Source organism: Geotrypetes seraphini, chromosome 5, assembly GCF_902459505.1.
Source record: "Geotrypetes seraphini chromosome 5, aGeoSer1.1, whole genome shotgun sequence".
Lineage (NCBI taxonomy): Eukaryota > Metazoa > Chordata > Amphibia > Gymnophiona > Dermophiidae > Geotrypetes > Geotrypetes seraphini.
This window is the reverse complement of record NC_047088.1, coordinates 94,163,178-94,186,747: the sequence shown is the minus strand read 5'-3', so window position 1 is coordinate 94,186,747 and position 23,570 is coordinate 94,163,178. Positions and strand designations below refer to the sequence as shown.

At 43.9% G+C, this 23,570-nt stretch overlaps 1 protein-coding gene across 1 annotated transcript in view; it reads right to left on the bottom strand.

The window, feature by feature from the left end:
* APOBR (apolipoprotein B receptor) overlaps positions 1 to 23,570 on the bottom strand; it is a 44,531-nt gene that overhangs the window by 15,035 nt on the left and 5,926 nt on the right. Inside the window, exons 2-4 of the mRNA XM_033947009.1 lie at positions 10,529 to 10,761; positions 1,188 to 1,266; positions 799 to 979 (exon numbers count right to left, since the gene is read on the bottom strand). Of these exons, the coding sequence (XP_033802900.1) occupies positions 799 to 979; positions 1,188 to 1,266; positions 10,529 to 10,761 (493 nt within the window). The remainder of the gene's footprint in view (positions 1 to 798; positions 980 to 1,187; positions 1,267 to 10,528; positions 10,762 to 23,570) is intronic.

The following is a 23,570-nucleotide window of genomic DNA, read 5'->3' as shown; positions in this document are numbered from 1 at the left end:
CACAATATAAAAAGTGCAACATATATACATTCATAAATTCAATAAACAGCACTTGTATACTCGCCAATTACTTGAACAACTTACCCAACCCCCACCCCTCCTCCCTTCCTGGATATGCATGGAACTAAGACCGAAACCGGCTGGTCATTAATAGTAGTAGTAGTAGAAGTGTGTACTTAAAAATGCTAGTACAGTGATACCTTGGAATCCGAATGCCCCAGTACTCAAACAACTTGGAATCCGAACAAAAAATTAAAGCAAATATTGCCCTGGAATCCAAACTCCCTGCACGTTGCTTGTGTGTGTTTGTGCTCCGGAATGCGAACGCTGCTTTGGAATCTGAATGCTCTTCACGTTGTTTGTGTGCGTTTGTGCGTACATTTCCCCAGTGCTCGGACCACCCATACATCATTCAGTTCATTGTCGGAAGCTGTAGTGAAAGCATCTCATGTGATTTTCGCCTTTGTGTAGTGTAGTGAGGAAAATACTTTATTATTTTTATTTGTTAATATTTTATCTTAAAATCCAGTGTGTTTACTGTTAAAATTTGAGTTTGTGGGACCCAGGAACGGATTCATCCAATTTCTATTATTTTAAATGGGAAAAATTGCCTTGGAACTCGAATGATTTGGAACTCGAATGGGGTTCTGGAACAGATTAAGTTCAGATTCCAAGGTATCACTGTATTCTAAACATTTGTACATGTAAATGTTAGCGCTTAGTTACAGCAATGTCCCGTTAATGCTACCTGTCCTCTTCCCAAAATATCTGTTCCTCTGGATGGCACAAAGCTCTTACCTAAGTCACAAACAATGGCTATTTCTGGGTCTCCTGTGACCCTAATGGGGAGTGTCTCCTCACAGGCATCTTTGGAGTCCCACAGCTTGGTTGTATAGTCACTATCCAACTGAATGAAAGATGTATGCTCTAAAAGTATGTGACTCTTCTGAGTGCTTAGTTCCAGCATTGACTGGGAGATCTGAAGTCAGAAAGAAAGGGATATACACTTACAACAATCAAACCCCATCTAATCCTGGCCTTAAAATCTGAACCCTGATTAATCGTCCATGAGCTCTGAGTCAAGACTTTAAATTCTGAACCCTATCAATCTATTTTCAAACCACCATCCTTGAATGCCGAATAGCAATTTCAGGTTCTTGAATATTATACCTAGACAGCACTCATACCTGTACACAAGAAAAATCACAGACTTCTGGAGTCTCCTTCTGCCTCTCATCTCCATTCATATCACATTCCTCACTGCTTCTGTACGAAACAAAAACTGTTAATTCTGATTATTTGACATTTGTTTTATTAATATATCAAGCAACAGAACACACAAAATAGCACAATATACTCATTTTATAAAACAATATACTCATTTTATAAAACATGTTTATACATAAACAAACTCATCCCATTTTCTTTAGAAAACTCCTGTAACTGAATCCCAAGATGGTTCTTGTGGACTCCCATCCTCCCAAACAGACTTCCCCATCTCCAACAGAATCGACTCTTAACCCTTTCTTATTCCTAACCATCCTTCCCCCCATTCCTTCTATGCCTCATAACCAATCATAATTTAGAACAACAGGATAAACTACAATTATGAAATTTTCACATTTGCAACTTATTCAAAATGAGGCTCCTAATTCTTGAGGTCAATGATTGAATATAAGTATCCAATAACAAAAGAAGCCACTTTCTTTGCTTGAGAGAAAAATCTGACTTCCCACATCATAAGATTATGTAGTTAATTTCTCAATTGCTGGAACAATGGAGTATCTATTTGTACCCACTGTTGAAGAAAACATTTTTTCCCCACTAGTGTAGCTTTACTAATCAATAACTTGTGACCCTTATTCTGGATTCTCAGCTTCCCTAGGCTAGCCAGCAATATTGTTTCTAGAATGGCTTAAATCCTATCTCCAAAAAATTGATTTAAGTATTACATAAATTCTCCCCAAAAATTTCTAGTTTTTAGTACAGGCCCAAAATGCAAGAAAAAAAAGTATTATCCCTTCCCTCATATGTGACTGCATTTGCCTTTCTGTGTGGCAGAGAAGATCTTTACTGTTTAAGAAGCTTAGGGGATAATTTTGTACCAGCATGCAATGATTTTAGGGCCATTTTCAACCCAATCCTTGGGCACACCTAGTCCCATTGGGTTTTTAGCATATCCATAATGAATATTCATGAGTTAGATTTGCATGCAATTAAGGCATGCAACTCTATCTCATGCATATTCATGAATACATTAATCCATTATGAATTAACAGAAATGTCTATACTGGACTGAGGATGGTTGTCTCTGCCTCCAAGGCTGGCTTTAGCATCTGTGTCACACCATGGAAGCAACAGGAATAGTGTTCTCTGTAGTGAGGGAAGAGTGGGTCCTCCACTATGGTAATGGGTCCTTTTAAAGCCATTATGGTGCCTCTGAAACAGTACCACCATGCTCTTCATGACCAGGGGTCTTCGGTACCTCATGTGCTTGGAAAGCAGAGATGGAGGATGTCTCCAGGACTTATGTCAGGAGGTTTGGGAGTTGCTCTGTCTCTGGGAGGGCCCCATTGCAGTGAAGGATCTGATTTTCAGGGACATCTATATGTGATATAGAACTCTGGCATATAATTAACATATTCAGCTACTACTGTGCACCACTGTGTCAATGGTACTTTTCCATTTAACTCTAACTAGGGTTACCAGATTTCCTCATTAATAAAAGAGGGCATGTGGCCCACCCCATTATACCCCCAGCCCCACTCCATCCCACCTTCAGTTCTGCCCCCAAACAATTCTCATCTCTTCTTCTCCAAGCTTGGGAACGCTTCTGCAGGGCCTCCGAGCATATGTGGATATGACACAATGATGTCACATGCATGCATGCATGCATGTGACATCATCGCATTGCATCCGCACATGCTCAGAAGCCCTCCAGACATGGCCCTAAAGCTCGGGGCTTTCCGAAATCTGGACAAACTGCCGGGTTTTGGAAAACCGTCTGGGCACCCGGACAGTCCTCTAAAAAGAGGTTTTCTCAGACATTTGGTAACCCTAACTGACAGAATTTATGACCCCCTGAGGCGGGCAGTCATTCCATCAAAACACAGTCCCATGCCCAGTCCTGTTAACATTAAGTGGTGCTGTTCAATAAATGTGTCTGGATTGCACATTTGGAGTGCTTTATTGAGTGAACTGTGAAAAGTCATCATTCATCCCAACTTTTTTGTTTTCTTCATGGAGTTCTGCATAGGGATTTTTTGGGGGAGGGTGGGGGTTTCTTCTGTTTTTACACCCCTAAAGCCAGTCCTGAATCCATCTGCCTGACATTCCAGGAGCATTCCACATCCAAGAAGGACAAACATGCCAAGTTTCACTCATTAGTCTCCAATTACATGAGACATACATTTATCTCACTTTCGTATGCAATGAATTGTTTTTCCCACATACCAGAGCTTTGTTCATTTATATTAACAGCCCTGTGAGCATCTCACTTTCTGTTTCTTTCTCTCTCTCTCTCACCCTTCATTCTTGTATATATCTCTTTCCATCTCTATATATGTGTTTTGGCCTGTGTTTCTGTCTATCTACATATGTATTTTCTCTTCACTTCTATGTCAATGGCTTTTTCCATCTGTGAATCTCTCCTCCTGTATATGTGTGGGTGTATTCTCCTTTATATGTATGTACATTTCTGTGTCTGTCTCGGAAGGAGATAATTTAACATAGCATTTCCATTTGACATTTCAGGCATGTAAAGTTTTCCAGCAAAAAAAGTACCAATGAATATACCATATGTAGAAAACTAGAAGCTTCCACTAGAACAAGGTGTTCCCTATAGAGTAAATTAAGGAAACTTCTAGGTTAAGAAGATTCTCTACCCCAGAACAACCTCCCCGCCCCCCCACCCCCACCCCCCAGCTTAACCAGGGTTCCGCCTTATCTGCTGCACTTTTCAATATTTTTCTCTCTCCCATTGGGACTTTCCTAGATGAGTTATGAGTTTCTTACAGGATATATGCTGACGATGTCCAGTTTTTCTTTAAGATTCAGGGTTGGAGAGATGAATTAGTCAGTATGCTAAATGGTCACTTGGATAAGACTAATGTGATGATGAGTGATAATGGTCTTACACTGCATTTAGCCCAAACTGAAATAACAGTGGTAGGGGATGAAAATGAACATTTATGGCCTCGAGAAGTTTATGTACATGATCACTGATTGGAATTCGGGATGAGATTAGGTATCATTCTGGATGTTAACCTATCCTTAAAAGCTCAGATATCAAAGGTGGTACAACTTGTATATTACGCTATTCAAAAATTATCACATTTGAAAAATATTCTCTTGAATTGGGACTTTCGACAAGTTTTACAAACGATGGTTTTGTTAAAACTTATTGTAATGGCATTTATCTGGGTTTACCTGCTGTTCAGATCAAAGCTTAACAAACTGTTCAGAACTCAGCAGCTCGGGTCTTGATGGGTATGTTCCGATAAGAGCACATTTCTCCAATTTTGAAAAAATTTTTGGATAAAATTTAAAATTTTGACACTTGTCCGGCAGAGTATTTAAATTTCTGACAGTGCACAAACCAATGAGAGCGCTGAGATCCGAGAACCGTTTGTTGCTTGATACCAGCAAAAGATATACAGTAAAATATGTAAGTACTAGAAATTTGTGCTTCTTTTCTGCTGGGCCTGTTTTATGGAATGCCCTTTCTGGCATTTTGAGATTCGGTGGGAACTTATTACAGTTTATAAAATCATTGAAGACCCATTTTTTTTGCCCAAGCTTTTATCTTGGTATGAGGAGATTAGATTTATTTCGGTTGATGTATTTTTGATTCTTCTGTGTCTTGTAAAGCCTTAATGAGAATGTTCTTTTCATTTGCCTTCCACAGTTTTATTGTTTTTCTTTCTTAATCACTATTGCTATTGTTATATAGCAATATGTGTATGTTTATTGTGACAATTTAAAATAATTAATTAATAATTTGAATAGTGCTCAGACCCACAACCTTAGTGTTCTAGTGTAAAGACACACAACACCAGTTGCCATCAGACCATCATGGTACTATTAATGTCTGTACCACCATATAACAATCCAACATCCATTTACTACAAAATAAACTTATCTTTGTGGTGTTTACTGCTTCTCCGATGGTCATTTAATAAGCAGCTGGTGTCATAAAGTGCTTGTACGCAGTGGCGTACCAAGGGGGGGGCGGGGGGGGGGCGGTGCGCCCCGGGTGCCAGCCCTAAGGGGGTGTTCCCGGCCTTGCCGTTCAGTCCCCCGCCACCCCCGAAGGACCGCTCGCCCCACTGACCTTCCTGCACCACCTGTGAAGCAGCCCGCAGCAGGATCGCGAAGTCAGCGTCAGCGATCCCTGCGCTGCTTAGGCGCTGCTTCCTGCGCCGCGATCCCGCCCCTCCTCTGACGTCAGAGGAGGGGCGGGACCGTGGCGCAGGAAGCAGCGCAGGGATCGCTGACGCTGACTTCGCGATCCTACTGCGGCTGCTTCATAGGTGGTGCGGGGAGGCCAGGGGGGCGAGCGGTCCTTCGGGGTGGGTCGGGGCATCAGGCCTTCAGGGTGGGGCGGGCGGGCAGGCAAGCAGGCTTTCAAGGGGGAGGGGGTGACAGGCAGGCAGGCAGGCCTTCAAGGGGGGGACAGGCCTTCGGGGGGGGGTGCAGACCTTCAAGGGGTGCAGGCCTTCAAGGGGGGGCAGGCAGGCCTTCAGGGGGGGGCAGGCCTTCGGGGGGGGTGTAGGCCTTAGGGGGGGTGCAGACCTTCAAGGGGGTGCAGGCCTTCAAGGGGGGGAACAGGCCTTCAAGGGGGGAAAGGCAGGCAGGCCTTCAAGGGGGGGGACAGGCCTACAAGGGGGTGGGACAGGCCTTCAAGGGGGGGTGCAGGCCTTCAAGGGGGGGGGCAGGCCTTCAAGGGGGAGACAGGCCTTCAAGGGGGGGAAAGGCAGGCAGGCAGGCCTTAAAGGGGGGACAGGCCTACAAGGGGGGGACAGGCCTACAAGGGGGTGGGACAGGCCTTCAAGGGGGGGGACAGGCCTTCGGGGGGGGTGCAGACCTTCAAGGGAGTGCAGGCCTTCGGGGGGGGGGTGGAGGCCTTCAAGGGGGTGCAGGCCTTCAAGGGGGGGAAAGGCAGGCAGGCAGGCCTTCAAGGGGGGGACAGGCCTACAAGGGGGGGAGAAGCTACAAGGGGGTGGGACAGGCCTTCAAGTGGGGGACAGGTCTTCGGGGGGGGGGGTGCAGACCTTCGAGGGGGGGGTGCAGGCCTTCAAGGGGGGGACAGGCCTTCAAGGGGGGGAAAGGCAGGCAGGCAGGCCTTCAAGGGGAGACAGGCCTACAAGGGGGGGAGAAGCTACAAGGGGGTGGGACAGGCCTTCAAGTGGGGGACAGGCCTTCGGGGGGGGTGCAGGCCTTCGGGGGGTGCAGACCTTCAAGGGGGGGACAGGCCTACAAGGGGATGGGACAGGCCTTCAAGGTGGGTGCAGGCCTTCAAGGGGGGACAGGCAGACCTTTAAGGGGGGACAGGCCTTTGGGGGGGACCATGATTTAGAAGTACACGGAGGGAAGGGGGTGTTCAAAGAGACGTGCATATGCCAAACTTTGGGGGGGGAAGAAATAATGGGTCTGAAAATAGAGGAGAGGGAGAGAGATGATGGACCATGGGATTTAGGGAGGGAAGGAACAGAAAGGGAGAGAAATTGGACACAAGGGATGGTGTGGAGGAGGGATAGAGATACTGGATAGGAGGGTAATTAGGAAAAGAAAGGGAGAGATGGTGGACTCTGGGATGGTGGGGAAGGAGGGAGATATGCCGGATGAAAGGGTATTTAAGAAAAGGTGGATCTGTGGAGGGAGATGAAAAAAAGGAAAGATACCAGACTTCCTGGGAAGGGAAGGGAAATGGAAAGGGAGGACAGAGTTGGCAGATGGATGGTTAGCATGCAGAAAGAAGGAGACCCTGGCAAGCAAGTTATCAGAAGAAAACCAGAGCCTTGGACCAACAAGATTTGAAATATAACCAGACAACAAAAGGTAGAAAAATTAATTTTATTTTCTGTTTTGTGATTATAATATGTCAGATTTGAAATGTGTATCCTGCCAGAGCTGGTGTTGGACTGCAAACGTGAGCTAGGATTTAACAGAGAGAGGAAAAGTCCTTTTTGTTTCTTTATTTTATTTACACCACAGCGCCAGTGTGGTTAGGAGAAGCCAAAGGGGGTGAAAAAGCTATAAAACCCACCAGGAGTTTTGAAAAAAATCACCCAACTGGGCAGGAAAATCGAATTGAAAAACCAATTCAATAGGGCTGAATCGAATCAAAATTTTTTTTTCCTGTATCTGGCAGCATTAGTTTGCGCTACTGTCTTAGACTTTAGGACCTGGGATTGGGGAGAGATGGCATCCTCAGTACTTTATAATGCAAGTGAAACAAGGATTTGGTCAGACTTTTGAAGGGTCTGCAGAAAAAAAATATTGTATAGGCCGGGGACATGAGACAGCAGGAAATGGGAACTTTTCTTCCTTCTATTTTTGTGAATGGAAAGGCTGAGGATGTCAGAGAGTTCAGTTAAACTATGTGCTTTATAAGAAAATATAATACACTGTAATGTGTTTTATAAAGTTTATAGCATAGCTGGCCTACCCAGTGAGGTGTTCCTAGTGGTGATGGTGGCAGCGTGTCAATGTGTTGAGAGGAAGAGGTGGTCTGGGAAATTCTGCTAAGCAAACTCCGGGCCCATTTCCACCCCCCAGTTAGTCCACTCCACTCAACTGGTTCACACACTGAGTGGGTCTTTGGGTGTTGTTTTGGGATCTCTTCCAGTGGTTTATCTCCTTCTGGTCCAAGGAAGGAAACTTTGTTATCCTTAGCATTGACCTACAGAATATGTTTGTAACAGCGCTGCTTGTGTGGCATTAGGCTATGTAGTGATCGAAAGAAAAAACAGACCTTTGCACATTTTTGCACTATATGGTGGGTGTATGAGGAGATTCACATTTCCTGCACAGCTAAGTCCATGTGAAGTTACCTTGTGCTGTATTTGACATCTAGCAAGGTCTCTGTTTGAAAGGAAAGATCTAAACTTAAAAATGAAGTGGCCAGAAGTTATGGTAAAAGCAGATAGTGTAGCTGGTTTTAAGAAAGATTTGGACAAATTCCTGGAGGAAAAGTCCATAATCTGTTATTAAGACATGGGGGAAGTGTCTGCTTGCCCTGGATCGGTAGCATGGAATGTTGCTACTCTTTGGGTTTTGACCAGGTATTAGTGTCCTGGATTGGCTACCATGAGAATGGGCTACTGGGCATGATGGACCATTGGTCTGACCCAGTTAGGCTATTCTTATGTTATGTTCTCATCTGTAGGGGCCTTTGTTTTCACTTCTTATTTTAATGTATTTTTTTTCTGGGAACTTATCAGTGTTTTTTATAATGGGAACAAAAATGGAAGAGAATTAATGTGTGTGGGATGAGGGGGTAACTAATTTCTTCAGCTAAATAATTCAATCCACCTCAACCAGACATAGGAGAACTCACGCACCATTCACACACCCTCCAACCAAAAACGTCAAAAGAAAAAAACTGTTCGACAACCTCCTAGCCATTCGAGCTGCAACACTCGACCCCCAACTCTACAACCAATTGACATCGACCACAGACTGCAAAACCTTCAAAAAGAAATAAAAACCCTTCTATTCAAAAAACACATAAAACCGAACTAACACAATCAGAACTGTCCCAAGAATCACCTGCAACTACTCCATATGTACTTCTGATGTCATGACAATTCAGTCATAATTTATGTTATGTTATGTTTGGAATATAAGAAAATTTTCACTGCCTGTTTCTATTCTGACCATTTATTCTGTTTCATGGTCATTACAAAAAATATTTTTTTACATAGGGGGGGTGTCAAAAAATGATGGGCCCCGGGTGCCACATACCCTAGGTACGCCACTGCTTGTACGTGTACTAATAAATAATAACATCTGGAAGCCAAAAATTACACATATCTTCCCTTCTACTCGAGTTTCGCCTTGTGCTTCCTCAGGAAGGGATTATCTAGAAACAGCCTCCAAAGAAGGACCCATCCGACCTGCTCCATCAGAACAGCCTACTAACTAACATCCAGTCCACATTCAGTCAGTTAGTAGGCTGTTCTGATGGAGTAGGTCGGATGGATGGGTCCTTCTTTGGAGGCTGTTTCTAGATAATCCCTTCCTGAGGAAGCACAAGGCGAAACTTGAGTAGAAGGTAAGATATGTGTAATTTTTACATGGTCTAAGTCACAACGTCCAAGTTCCGTCGATTGTGGGCTGTATAACTTTTGGTTATACATGCTGTACGACTAAGTCTAAGCTGACCCACTTCCCACCCAACTCCCACCCTTGACACTCCTCTCGAAATGCCCCATTTAGCTTTGGTTGTTCCGCGGCACTATGAAGGCCTAGGTCGTTTAGAAATACGTCCAAAACCCATTTTTAGTATTGGCACTTGGACGTTTTTGAGAAATGTTCGTCCAAGTGCCGACTTAGGCCGGTTTTTGGATGTTTTTCTTTTTTAATTATGAGCCCCATACTGTCTCTATAGAATAGTCACCATAACAAAAATCCAAAAAAACATTTAAGTATCAATATAAAAATTAGAGGAACATCATATAACAGCCAGTTAATTGACACTAACTATACATTTATCAAAGATCGTCAGTTGCATTTAAAAAAACAAAATCCTTAACTTGGCAATGCTGTTCTGTTGGTTTTAATTATGTATGTAGTATTGGCTTCACTCACAAAATACAAAAACACTCTACTAGTATTGTACGAGTTATTCCGTTCTTCACTCCTTTATTTTTTATTTTTGACACCTACATAAAATGGTAGATAGAGGGAGCTATAATTTTATTTAATAAAATAAGTAAATAAAAGCTGATTTTTGAGATCCTATGATTATAAATTTAGGGCCCCTTTTACAAAGTCACGGTAGCCACGCTGCCGTGGTAAATACACCGAAGCCTATAGGCCTCATCTGTTGGTGTTATTATAGAAATATTTACACGAAAATCAGTTTTTGTTTTTCTGAATAGTTGTGTAAAATAGGCATCATAAAGGTATATGTCCTTTTGTGCCTTTCCTGCCATGTAATAAAATTATCTTCACATACCGGTGGTTCCTAAATCCGTCCTGGAGGTCCCCCATCCAGTCAGATTTTTCTGCATGCAAATTACTCTCATTGTGGATATCCTGAAGCCCAACTATGCCCATATTATGCCATACTTTGATTGTAATTTGAATATTTTTACTGCTATAATTGTCCATCGGTTATGTTTGACTTACTCTTGCTGTACATCGCCTTGAGTGAATTCCTTCAAAAAGGCAGAAAATAAATGCAAATAAATAAGCTTGCTGGGGGGACCCTTCCTCAGGACATGTTTGAGAGCTACTGCATTATACAAATGATTGATAATGGGACTGGCACCTGGCTGGGCTCACTGCACAATGACATTACCTAGAATGGTCTCCCGGTGACCCCTCATCACTATTAGCTGCATTCCATATTTCCTCCCGATAGTTTGACTCTGCAACTAAAGGCTGTGAGTTATCCTCTTCTGTGCCTGGAGGATCTCTGTTCTCTGCCGCTTCCTGTGTCTGTTCATTCCGATCCAGTTCTGGGCCCCAAGGCTCTGTGTTGTTCACTACTGATGGTCCAAAGACTAGGGTTGCAAAAGTGTTCAGATAGTCCTGAAAGAAAAAAAAAAAAAAAGGGAGGGAAAGACAAAGCATATGTCAGATGGAGGGGGTGTGGAACAAGAAGAGGAGGGAAAGAGAAACATATAATAGCTCGCCTTTATCCACATTTTTATTCACACCTTCAAAGAAGTCAAGCAAATTGGTGAAGCAAGACCTCCCTCAGCTGAACCCATGCAGCCTGTCTCATTAAATCATGTTTGTCTACATGTTCCACAATTTTCTTTTTTATAATTTTTTCCACTATTTTGCCCGGCACCGAGGTCAGGCTTACCAGTCTGTAATTTCCCAAATCTCCCTTGGGACCCTTTTTAAATATCGGCATAACATTGGCCACCTTCCTATCTTCAGGTACTACACACGAATTTGACAGCTTACAGATCACTAACCTTTACCCTCTCTAAGGTCTTTTTGGGGTTGTTGGTTGTTTTTTTTTAGGTTTAATCAGTTTTATTAGCATTTTGTCATAGGAATACAAGCACAGATTTTATTTTACTTTAACATGACAGGTAACACAGGTACAAGTCCAACAAAGTTGCATGCTCAAAGAACTCTCCACACTTCAGCTCCCACCTATCCCAGATGACCCCCCCTTCCCTGGATCAAGAGGATCTCCTAATTCCCCCCTCTCAGGATCATTTTCAGGTAGCACTTGGGTGGGGAGGGCAGGACTTGTGCAGGGGGGAGTTAGGGGGTGAAGGGAGGACTGGGGGAGCTTCTTCTTGTAGCCTAGGAGCATCAGACCATGGCTTTGCATGCAAAACATTCATTTGCATATTTTGCATCTCATTACTCCTAACCCACAGTGACTTAAATATCACTGTGATATTTTGGGTCAGGCCTTTTAAGTTATGTTAAAGCCCAAATATTGTGACTTAAGGCCCTAACACCAAATTTTATGTGTTTTAACCTATTGTTATTTCCTTTCATGTTCTGCTGCTCTTTATACATTATAGTTCTTCCCTCTTCCCTTTTGTTCCTGTTGTCGTCCATTGGTCTAAGATATATTCTTACCCTGTTCGTCACTCCCTTTTTTAAATATTATACTTTATACTTCGCATTGAATGTATGATATTGCGTTTTAATCAAAATTTTATTAAACTTGAAACTTTATGAATCCCCCACTAAATGTATATTTTGTATTTGTATTTTTTCCAGTGTCTCATTTCCATTTCTTCTCCCATCTTTTCCCATCATACATCCCGTCCTTCCCCACATCTGTCTCTAACATTGATCTTTTTTTTTTTGCTCTATTACTTACTTTTCCTACTCTCACTATTACCCCTCTTACTCCTCATTCTCACCTTCTCTCACCCTATAGTCCGCCATCTTTTTCCTTTCACCTCCTGCCTACCAGTTTTCTATTTCCTACTTTCTTCCTATCCCTAATCCTTCCATTGATTCTTCTCTCTCTTTCCTTTCTCTGCCTCTAAGTCCTACCTGTCTTTAACCCCTTCCATAGTTCCTTGCCTCTTTACACCTTCCCAGTCCCTCTAGATCTTTCATATCATTTCTCTACCCCTCCCTGCAAGTATTAATCTCTCTTTTCACTTCAGCTTCCCTCCAGACACTCTTCTTTCCTTCTCATCCCCTCCTTCTCTCTTAAAAGTTCCTTCCCACTCCTACCTGCTCACTCTAATCTTTCCTCCATGTCATCCTCTCCCTCTCCCTCTCCCTTTCTATAGAGCAGTGGTCTTTGCTCATTTTTAAGATGAAGCTGCTTTGGATCCCAACAGGGAGAACAAACATAAATCTTGCCACTCGAGGCAGTGACCAGTGTGCACTTGTAACTCCCTGGATGTAGATGTGGTCTATACAGCTGACTAGTCATTGCCCAGGATGGTGGGTAGAAGGGCACACAAAGAATTTATTTGTTTGGGACCAGGGCCAGGCTCAGGAATATCCTGTCAGACCGGGCAAGCATATCACCAGACTTACAGCTTCAGTTCCAATTGATTAAACAAAAACAAAAAAATAAATGCTTTAACAGTTCTCCTATATGTGGCCAACTTATTTACAACAGGCCTCTGCTTCTCCTCTCCAGTTCAGAAAAAAATACTAAGATGTTAATTACTGTTGCCTTGGTGACAGATGTTAAAGTTCAGTTACTAGCACCTTGATGAAATAAAAGCAACCAACGATGACAGTTCACAGTAGTCAGGCATTGAAGCTCTGCAACCTGTACATGGTTTGCTAGACAAGTACATTAATTCCTCCTCTGCTTAGATGTAATCAGTTCAGCTGGTACAGGGTTGTAGCCTAGATGGTATGCATGGCTCCAAATAATCTTCTTCTCCTTTACCTGAATATTTCTGAGGTGCAGTGGTTCCCCATACCACCACACAGTGCTAGTCAGCAACTTTTCAAGTTAGGTCCTGGTCCCAGAAACTCCTAAATCCTTTATCCAACAAGTGCCTGTGATGCCTTCCCATGGGAGCATAAGTAGGCTGATTCTTTTGCAGTTCAGAATATCAGTACAGGCATGGCAGGAAAAATAGTGGCTGACCATAGGAGATGAATGATCAGAGGCATAAGATGACCAAAGGTAATTTTGGCACACTAAACAGAAGCTTAAATTATTTTCAGGGCATTGCTGCCACCTGGAACACCTTCCAAAACCTTAACTCCTCCTTCACTTCCAGTCCCTTCCATTGACTTCCCCATGTATCTGGAAGTTTCTGGCTCCAGACGTTTTGTTACCAAGCAGGTGCAAGAAACAAATTTTCACCAAAAAAGGGCAACCTAGGAGCAAAACTGGAAACAAAATGCTACCAGAATCTGTAGACAGCCTGCTCCCATTAGCTTGACATTAGATTCTGGTATCATCTGAGCAGTGTTAACATAGTAAACTCTCTCCAGTACAAAACTCTTCAAAAGTCACTCATAACCTATAGAAAAACTTTTGCAGTCTATGACAGCAGAAAGGACGGGGGGGGGGGGGAGTACAACCACAACTCTTAAGGGCCACAACCCAGCCTGCTTTTCAAGGTTTCTACAATGAATACGCACAAGATCTATTAACATACAATTGAAGCAGCTCATGCAAATAAATCTCGTGCATTTTTATTGTGGAAATCTTGAAAACCAGACTGAGTTGTGGCCCTCAAGGATCGTGGTCGCCCACCACTGAGATAGGCATGTAAATCATTGTAATAATGGGCATGTAAATAATAAAACAATGCCTAAATTCTGCCTAAGTGCTGTTTTACAGTTAGGGGTACTCATGTGTGGAATCTAGGTGGAGCGTGGGTGGAACTCACATTTATATGCATAAAGTTATAGAATATGATAAGTTATGGCGATATCAACAGAATTTAGGCCACACACTTATGCATGTCTGTATATTTATTTATTTTATTGGGTATTTATATACTGCCTATCAAGGTTATCTAAGTGGTTTACAATCAGGTACTCAAGCACTTTTCCCTATCTGTCCTGGTGGGCTCACAACAATCTAACTAACATACCTGGGGCAATGGAGAATGAGTGACTTGCCCAGGGTCACAAGGAGCAGTGTGGGCTTGAACCCACAACCTGAGGGTGCTGAGGCTATAGCTCCAACCAATAGGCCACTCCTTTCTCCAGTTATACTATTATTCTACTTTCCTTTATAGAATAAGTACCAAAATATAGGTACAGTGTTACAGAAATCCCCTGTAACTCCCTGAACTCACATAACCTAGAACCTACCTACAGAAAGGCAGTACCATAAATGTTGCTCTAGCTAGCCCAAAATCATTAATATGCCTATTGGGAAAACTGTACTTCAAAAGATATAGAAATTTGCCAAAGGGCTATCCTCACTGAATGCAAGAGCACTTCAAAGTTTAAAGCAAAAAAAAAAATTAAAGTGTGAGGTAGTAAAATCTAAGAATCTCCGACCCAAAAGGGGGATGCTCCAATGCTTTACTAGGGCCAATTAGCCTGAGTGAAAATACTCGCTGTTTTGGCCACACACCATCATAGGAATTCACTTGTGTGCATGTGAAAATATATAAACAAAACTGGGCAATAAGTGAATCAATAATCAAAAGCAACTACTTGCATACATGAGAAAACTTGTATTCATGAAGAAAAGCCCCCCAAATATGTCAGCCAAAAATGTGGACAATGTGAGAAGATTGTACAAAAACAGAGCTAAACATAGCTTAATGAAGGGGCGTGTCCTCAGTTCCATACAGCAAAAACCCGTGTTACACATTGTACATTTTCTCTCCTTTGATGAATAAATCAATTCCGATTCAACCCAGCCTGGTTTCAGGGAAGGAAAACCCCCTTTTTCAGGAATCTTGAACAAAATTGGTTATCTAAACTGAGCATGCAGTCACTGAAACACCGCCGCTCGGTGTAAACTCCTGAACAAGATGGATTATTACAAATCCCTATATATAAACTACATGCTAAAATAATACCTCTTCTTGGTTACACATGCAGACACAAATAGACCCTCACCAAATACAGTGAAAACGGAGACTGTATCTGAATTTAAGAGGGCCTGGGATAGGCACGTGGGATCTCTCAGAGAGAGAAAGAGATAATGGTTACTGCGGATGGGCAGACTAGATGGGCCATTTGGCCTTTATCTGCCATCATGTTTCTATGTTTCTAGAATAAGCTACCACAAATTAAAAATAGAAATTCATAGACAAAAATTCAGATTGAAACCCTGAGAGGCCACAGATATGAGAATAGCCACAGATGCATTTCCTCCAGTATTGTGCAAAATATAAAGACAGCAGATGTAAATTCCTAAAACTAACATAGTCTAATTACTTAAATATAAATCAAATATAGTAGTTCTTTTTTTTTTTATTTTTTTTTTTTTAAAGATGTTAAAATATTTATTACACATTCATATTAACAACTATGGCATGGTGCTAAGGAAGTAATGCCTTTATCTAAACAGCATAGTCAAGTTTGATTTTAACAGACAAGACAGTGCAAAATTGCTCCAGCACCAGAAGAGATGAATTTACTGATCCTTCCATTCCTTTGGTGTAACTCTGCCAACAGGGGACAAATTCCAAGTAATTCCAGTCTGTGTTATAACATATGCCCAGATTGAAGTACAGAATACTGCCCCAGAAACAAGGATCAGTTTGCCATATTTAGCATGGAAGTCATGTTCATTTTGGTGGTGGCACTGTCTTGATGCAATCCGTTGAACACTACAAGCGGTGAGCGCAAGCGCCGACTTGGCCAGAGGAAACATGACAGCCGCGCAAAAGGAGCCAAGGGTAGCAACGGTACCCTTGAGAGCGCGAGAAGAACCGAAGCAAAATATAGTAGTTCTACCTTTCAGATCTGGTGATTTTATGTTTCTCATCATGTTGGTTCCAGTCTCTGGTTTCTGCTTTCTTCCGTTTGTCTCCTCTTAACTCTGCAGGGTCTTCTGTCCATTTCATGTTTCTTTTCTCTCCTCCTGTCTTCTTCACTTCCTCTCCAACCCCCATCTCCGACATTGATTTTTCACTTTTGGTTTTCTTTCATTTATTTTTGTGCCTCTATCTATTCATATTTTACCTCCTTCTCACCATTCAGTCTTTAAGGTCTATCTTGTAACTACAACTACCTATAACTTTCTATCTCTTTTTTTCCAAAATTTCATTGATTCTCCTATCCCTTCCCCTCACTATCTCACATCACTCTCCCTCAGTCCATATCAGAGCTAAGGAGTAAAGCAGTCTTTCCTTTTTGTTTCTGAGGAGATAGAGGGAGGGTGAGGGTGACTGCATTCCCCTGCTCTCTACAAAGTAGAGCAGAGCTTGTCTACAGTCAAGAGTATGAAGGATAGATTCAACCTGAATGAGGGGGCTGAAAGAATGCTGATGGATTTATGGTTTGGTTCAGATGAAAGGATGATGCTACCTTTGGTATGAATTTCAGTTGTGTGCAGAGAAGTAACCTGTTATGAAAAAAACCTGAGTATATGGTGGTTAATGGCTAAGCACTTGAAATTCACATTCTCCTTGCTATAGTTATTCGTACCAGAAAAAAATGATTTAAGGAGGCTGCTCCTAGAGGCTTGAATGGCTGTTCCATCAGCTAAGACAAGATGATATTGGGATTCCATTCTGATGGAGGGGTCTGCAAAGGTGGTTTGATATTCATGAGGCCTCTCATGAAACTAGAGATAACAGGATAAACGGCAAGTGTTTTGCCACAAAGGAAACAATAAGTTGATACAGCTGTCAGGTGGAAGCATACCAATTACGTCTTGAGGTCTTGATTCAAAGGGGTGCAGCAAATATGCAAGGATTGTTGATGGAAGGCAGTTAATGGTATCTTCTTTGTGAGTCTGAGCCTAAATGGAGAAAGGATTCCATTTAGATTGGTAAATTTTTGTGGTGTTGATTTTCTTGAAGATGAAAGTACTTCTACAAATTATGTGATAGGAAGAGGATCAACTAAGTCCCACCCAATCTCCAAGCTGTCAAAGTCTTGAGATTGGAATGTAGAATTCAACCTTTGTCTTGTGATAAGTTGTAGCCCAGTGATATTGGTTGGTCGATAGAGAGACTTAGCGAACCACAGAAAACAAACCATGGTCAGTGTGAAGCTATGAGTATTACTTGTGCTTTGTCCATGTGAATTTTCTGCAGTACCCTGGAAATGATGGAAAATAGTGAAAACACATACAGTAGGTTGTGGCTTAAAGGGATATTGAAGATACCTGCAAAGAGTCTGTGTGGACTTGTACATAGAGAGCAGATGAGAACAAAACTGCCTGTCTTGAGACACAAACAGATCTACAGAGCATGTTTCCTTATCAATTGAACAGCATCTGGACATTGGTTGAGTCTAGGTACCACTTGTGAGGCTGAGGGTTCAATTTGTGGCTGATGGAGCTTGCTATCAAATTCTGTTCAATGGCTTGAATTGTGAGGTTTAGATGAATTGAAAAGTTCCAGATCTTCAGGTCTTCTCAGCAGAGGGGGAGAGATCCAAGCTCACTTGCTTGTTTATATAGAATATTATTTGGTCATCTGTTCTGATGAGAATACTGGAATGTATCCAAGGCATGAAGCCTTCAGTGCATTGAAAACAGCCCTGAGCTCTAGAAGGTTTATATGAAGATTTTGTTTGTGTGAACTCCAAAGATCCTGAAAAAGATGGGCTCCTCAGCCTGTGAAAGATGCATCTGTTGTTAATGTTAGTTGTGGTAGCTGAAGTCAGAAAGAGCAGCTTAAGGAGAGATTCAAACATTGAAGCCACCATTTTGGTGATATGAGTAATTTGTTGGTTACTGGAATCCTCTTGTTGTGAGGCTGAAGACTATAATACCAATGCAGTTTTAGTTGCCACTGGAGGGGGTGTATATGTATTTTGGCCAAGGGAATAATATGAACTGTTGCCATCATGTAGCCCAGACATTGTAGAAAAATGTGAGCTGAAGCTGCACATCTGAAAGAGCTTTATTGTTAGAGTTTGAAGAGTTTGTGGGCTTATGCTACATGCTCTGATGAATTTCAGTACTTTCATGGGGAATAGTTTAGACTTACTGATACTTCTGAAAAAATCCATGGTTTGAAGGATGTTGATAGTAGCATTTAAAGAGTGAAGCACAAGAGATTATGATGAAGGGGACAGAATAAGCCAGTCTTGGTGTAGGGAACGATGTAATGTCCTTGCCTTTGGATGTCTGCAGAAATGGAAGCTAAACATTTTGTTAAATCTCCCAGTACAGAGAAAAGCATTGTACTGAAATTTATGGTGAAGGAATGTGAATCTCAGAAATTGTCATAGTTTGGATGTATTGGGATGTGGGTGTAGGCATCCTAGATCAAGGGCAGCAAGCCAGTCATTTTAATTCAGAAGACGAAGAATGATGGCAAATAAATTTATTTTGATTTTTTTCTTTTATGATGTAGTGTTCAAATTGCAAAGGTCCAAGATGGGATATTAGCTCCCTGATATTTTTGGGAAATGAGGAAAAATCTTGAGTACAAACCTTGATTTTGGAGATGAGTTGGAACTTCATTTATGGCATTCACTTGTAAGAGAGAGTTTATCTCCTTTGCTAGAACAGCAATGTATGCAGATAATAAACTGAGACAGTTTAGTCTGTAACCCTGTGAAATTATCTGGAGCACCAAGAGCACTGTTCTACGAGTGGCTTGCCAGTGATGGAAAAATATTGGAGAAAAATGACAACAGATAAAAGCCATATAATCTGTCTGGTCTTCCCATCCATACTAAATTCTATTATCTTTTCCTCTCCTTTCTTTCATGAATTCAGATACAGTCCTTATCTCCATCATATCCACTAGGAGGCTGTTCCATGCATCCACTATTCTTTCATAAAGAGTAGCCAGTGAGCTTGTCTCAAATGGCGGATAGTAACACGGGGCTGGGAGGCCCTCGTGTGTCCGCAGGCAAGCTGGGAGGACGGTTAGGTTAGCAGAATTAGTTTTTTTTTTTCATGAACCAATTGTTTATTGTTTATTCAGTTTTTTGATTGAACGCTTTTGAATTAGCTTAGGAATAGGGGAGGGGTGCGCGCCAAAAAGGCAAGAGGAGGATTGGTTAATTCAAATAATGCGGGGCGGGCCGGGGAGCTGATAAATAGGGACCTTGGAGGACTCAGTTTGTAGCTGGTCCTCCAGAGCGGTTTTTGTGGCGGTTTTAGCTTACCGGCGTGGGGTTGGTGTCTTCGCGGTTCAGAAATGGCCTCAGGCAGTCGGGTCGATGTGTGTGCAGCGGAGGAGGAAGCTGAGTTGTCCTTGCTCACAGGAGATTCTTTTTCTGAAGAGCCGCGAGATCAGGTGGGTGTTGGCCGTGGGGAGGAGCGAGTGCAGCCTTCGCGTCGCTCCAAGGAACGGGCTGTTTCAGCGATGGTCCTTGCTGGGTCGGGGGGGAGTCGGGAGAGCCGTTTGGCATCCACATCTGCCGTTGGGAAGGCCCGCAGTAAGAAGGGATCGTCCGGCAGCGAACACGGAGCTGCTCCGGCCAGCCGCAGTTCACTTGTTTCAGCGGGGGGCGGGGCTTCTTTAACGGTGGCAGAGACGGCAAAGCAGAGAGGGGACCTTGTGTTGGGCCGGGAGGTGGCTGGAGCGCCGGGCGTTTTGGTGGGAGGTGAAGGATCTGGCAGCAGGGACCTCCCAGGTGCATCTAGTGCTACGGGTTTTACATTTTCTGGGATTGCAGGTTCACAGGCTGTTCCCTCTGAGTCCATGGCTGGCTGCAGCAGTGAGCAGTATGGGTCTCCGGGAGTTTTTGGTTTTGGCCGGGGGATCGGTGCTCCCAGTTTTCTATCTGCGCCACCTGGGGGTTCGGCGGGACCTTGGCCCGGTGTATTTTCTGGCAGCTGGTCTCCCAATTGGGGGGCTGCGTCTTGGGGACCGGGATCTTCGGTTAGCGGTGTGGGGCCCTCTGTCTCGCAATGGAGCGGGGGTGTTCCAGGGACGGTGGCCATGGGGATGCTTCCTGGGGGTGGTTATGGGTCGGGTTGGGGAGTTCCGGTGGGCATGCCTGGGTTTTGTTTTCCTGGTACTGCCTGTTTCTTCTTGGTCTCCGCAGGTGTCGTGCATCCTTCCTGGAGGGCTTGTGTTGCAGATGACCAGATCGGGAGCGGAAGGCAGTCCTGGAGTTGCTGAGAGGCCTGGATATTCGGGTTCGGAACGCGGATCGGCGCTGAGTGCGGCTGTGGCTGCTGGTGGTGGCGTCATTGATCCTGTTCAGAGTTCGTCTGCGCTGCCTGAGGTTGCTGTTCGTGGCGGCTCGGTGCTGGCGTCCACTACTTCTCCTGTGGTGGAGATTGCTGCCCGCGGCGTCTCTGGAGCAACTGATGCAGTTCCTGGATCTTCTACTCAGGGTAATAAGGCGCCTGCGCAGGTTGCTGGGGGGGGGGGAAGGCGCGGCGTAAGAAGCGTCGGCGTCGGCATAGAGGGTCTTCTTCGTCGTCGTCCGGGTCTTCATCGTCAAGGGGCACTGAGGGACCAATCTGCAGACCGGATGCACACTCAAGAGAGGTTTGCTGTCTGCCTGGAGCCAAAATACGGGACATCACCACCAGCCTGGGTAAACTACTTACACCTCATGATCATTTTCCTATGCTTCTTATCCATATAGGTACGAATGACACTGCCAGGAACACCCCGGAGACCATCACCAGAGACATCGGAGCCTTGGGTGAGAGGCTGAAGCAGACAAGTGTGCAGGTAGTCTTCTCATCAATCCTCCCAGTTAGAGGCAAGGGAAGAGCCAGAGATGAATGCATCCTGAGAATGAACGAATGGCTACAAGGATGGTGTCGAGATATGAACTTCGGATTCCTGGATCATAGAGAGGCGCTACAGGGACCACAGGGACCAGACGGACTCCATTTGACCAGCAGAGGTAAGAACGTCTTCGGACACCGACTAGCCCGCCTGCTTCGCAGGGCTTTAAACTAGGTAAGTTGGGGGAGGGGACCTACTCATATACTGGTGTGGAAAGGAACTATCCTGATGGGACGAGTCGACACTCTGTTTCCGAAGTAAGGACCCAATTTGCAAACAGTTCTATAGGAGCCACACAGACTCAGTCAGGAATAGCCTCACAGGGACTCAGCAAACACAAACACAAAGTGTGGAGGGCCATGTATGTTAATGCACACAGTTTAGGCAATAAAATTCTAGAACTGGAAACTGAAATAAGGGATGCCAACCTGGACGTGGTGGCAATATCCGAGACTTGGTTCACGGACACACATGGGTGGGATATGGCTATACCTGGGTACAATCTATTTCGTCAGGACAGAGAGGGCAGGTTAGGTGGAGGGGTAGCACTATACATTAAAGAGGATGTCAAGTATACCGGGGAGTCCCTCTGGGTAAATCTGGCAAGAGGTGGCAAAAAATGCCTGTATCTTGGTGTGGTATACAGACCTCCAAGACAACCGGAAGACATGGATGCAGAATTAATTGAAGACATAGAGAATATAACTCTACGGGGCGACACTGTACTGCTAGGGGACTTCAACATGCCTGATGCAGACTGGAACACATTTTCGGCAACAACCAGCAGCAGCAGGAGGCTTTTGACCTCCATAAAAGGAGTACATCTCAGACAGATGGTAAAGGAGCCCACTAGGGCCCAGGCGATCCTAGACCTGGTACTCACCAACGGGGAAAGCGTCTCAGAGGTCTCGGTGGGAGATACGCTGGCCTCCAGCAACCATAACATGGTATGGTTCAACCTTGGGAAAGGGTCCCCTAAATCAATTACAAAAACAAAGGTGCTCAAATTCCGGGGCACCGACTTCGCACGCATGGGAGATTTCGTTCATCAGACGCTGCAGGACCAAGCAGAGACCGGCAATGTGGAAACTATGTGGTCGTACCTGAAATCATCCATACACGAAGCAACTAATCGCTACATAAAATCAGTAGATAAACGACAAAGAAACAACAAACCCCAATGGTTCACTGAAGAGATCTCGCACCTCATTAAGGAGAAGAAAAAAGCATTTCTTTCCTACAAACGTACGCAGAGAAGAGAAACTAAAGTAGAATATAAGACCAGATCTGCAGCGGTTAAAACAGCAGTTAGGGAGGCCAAACTTCGAGTGGAAGAAACTCTGGCAAAAAACATTAAAAAAGGGAACAAATCCTTCTTTAGGTATATCAGCGATAGGAAAAGGAACACAGACGGTATAGTACGCCTTAGACAACCGGACGGAAACTACGCGATGGCGGATTCAGAAAAAGCAGAACTACTAAATGAATATTTCTGCTCAGTCTTCACCTGCGAAGCACCGGGACACGGACCACAGTTGATGATAAAACAAGACGTGGATGACCCGTTTCAGAATTTTGTGTTCACACCTGGGGACGTCTACAACGAACTGGCAAAGCTAAAGGTAAACAAGGCCATGGGACCGGACAATTTACACCCAAGAGTGCTCAGAGAATTGAGAGATGTTCTAGCGGAACCGTTGGCAGTGCTCTTCAATCTCTCACTAAGTACGGGGAAAGTTCCGTTAGACTGGAAAACAGCCAACGTCGTTCCTCTGCATAAGAAGGGTTGCAAGGCTGAGGCTGCGAACTATAGACCGGTAAGCCTCACCTCAATAGTGTGTAAACTCATGGAAACACTAATTAAGTATAAATTAGATACGATCCTGAATGAGGAAGATCTCCGGGATCCCAGCCAACATGGATTCACCAAGGGTAGGTCATGCCAGTCCAATCTAATCAGCTTCTTTGACTGGGTAACAAGAAGACTGGACTCAGGAGAGTCTTTGGACGTCGTGTACCTGGACTTCAGCAAAGCGTTTGACAGCGTCCCACACCGCAGGCTGCTGAACAAGATGAAATCGATGGGATTGGGAGAGACTCTAACTGCATGGGTTAAGGATTGGCTTAGTGGCAGACTTCAGAGGGTGGTGGTTAATGGTACCCTCTCTAAAATGTCGGAGGTGACTAGCGGAGTGCCACAGGGTTCAGTCCTGGGCCCACTCCTCTTCAACATATTCATTGGGGATCTGACTCAGGGGCTTCAAGGCAAAGTAACCTTATTCGCTGATGACGCCAAATTATTCAATATAGTAAACGGCTATAATCTACAGGATGCTATGGAGCAAGACCTGCATACTTTAGAAAGTTGGTCCTTGAACTGGCAGCTGGGCTTCAACGCCAAGAAATGTAAGGTCATGCATCTCGGTAACGGAAATCCTTGCAGAACTTACACCCTGAATGGAGAAACTTTAACCAGGACTACGGCAGAACGAGACTTAGGAGTAATCATCAGCGCTGACATGAAAGCAGCCACTCAAGTGGAGAAGGCTTCATCTAAAGCACGGCAGATGATAGGTTGTATCA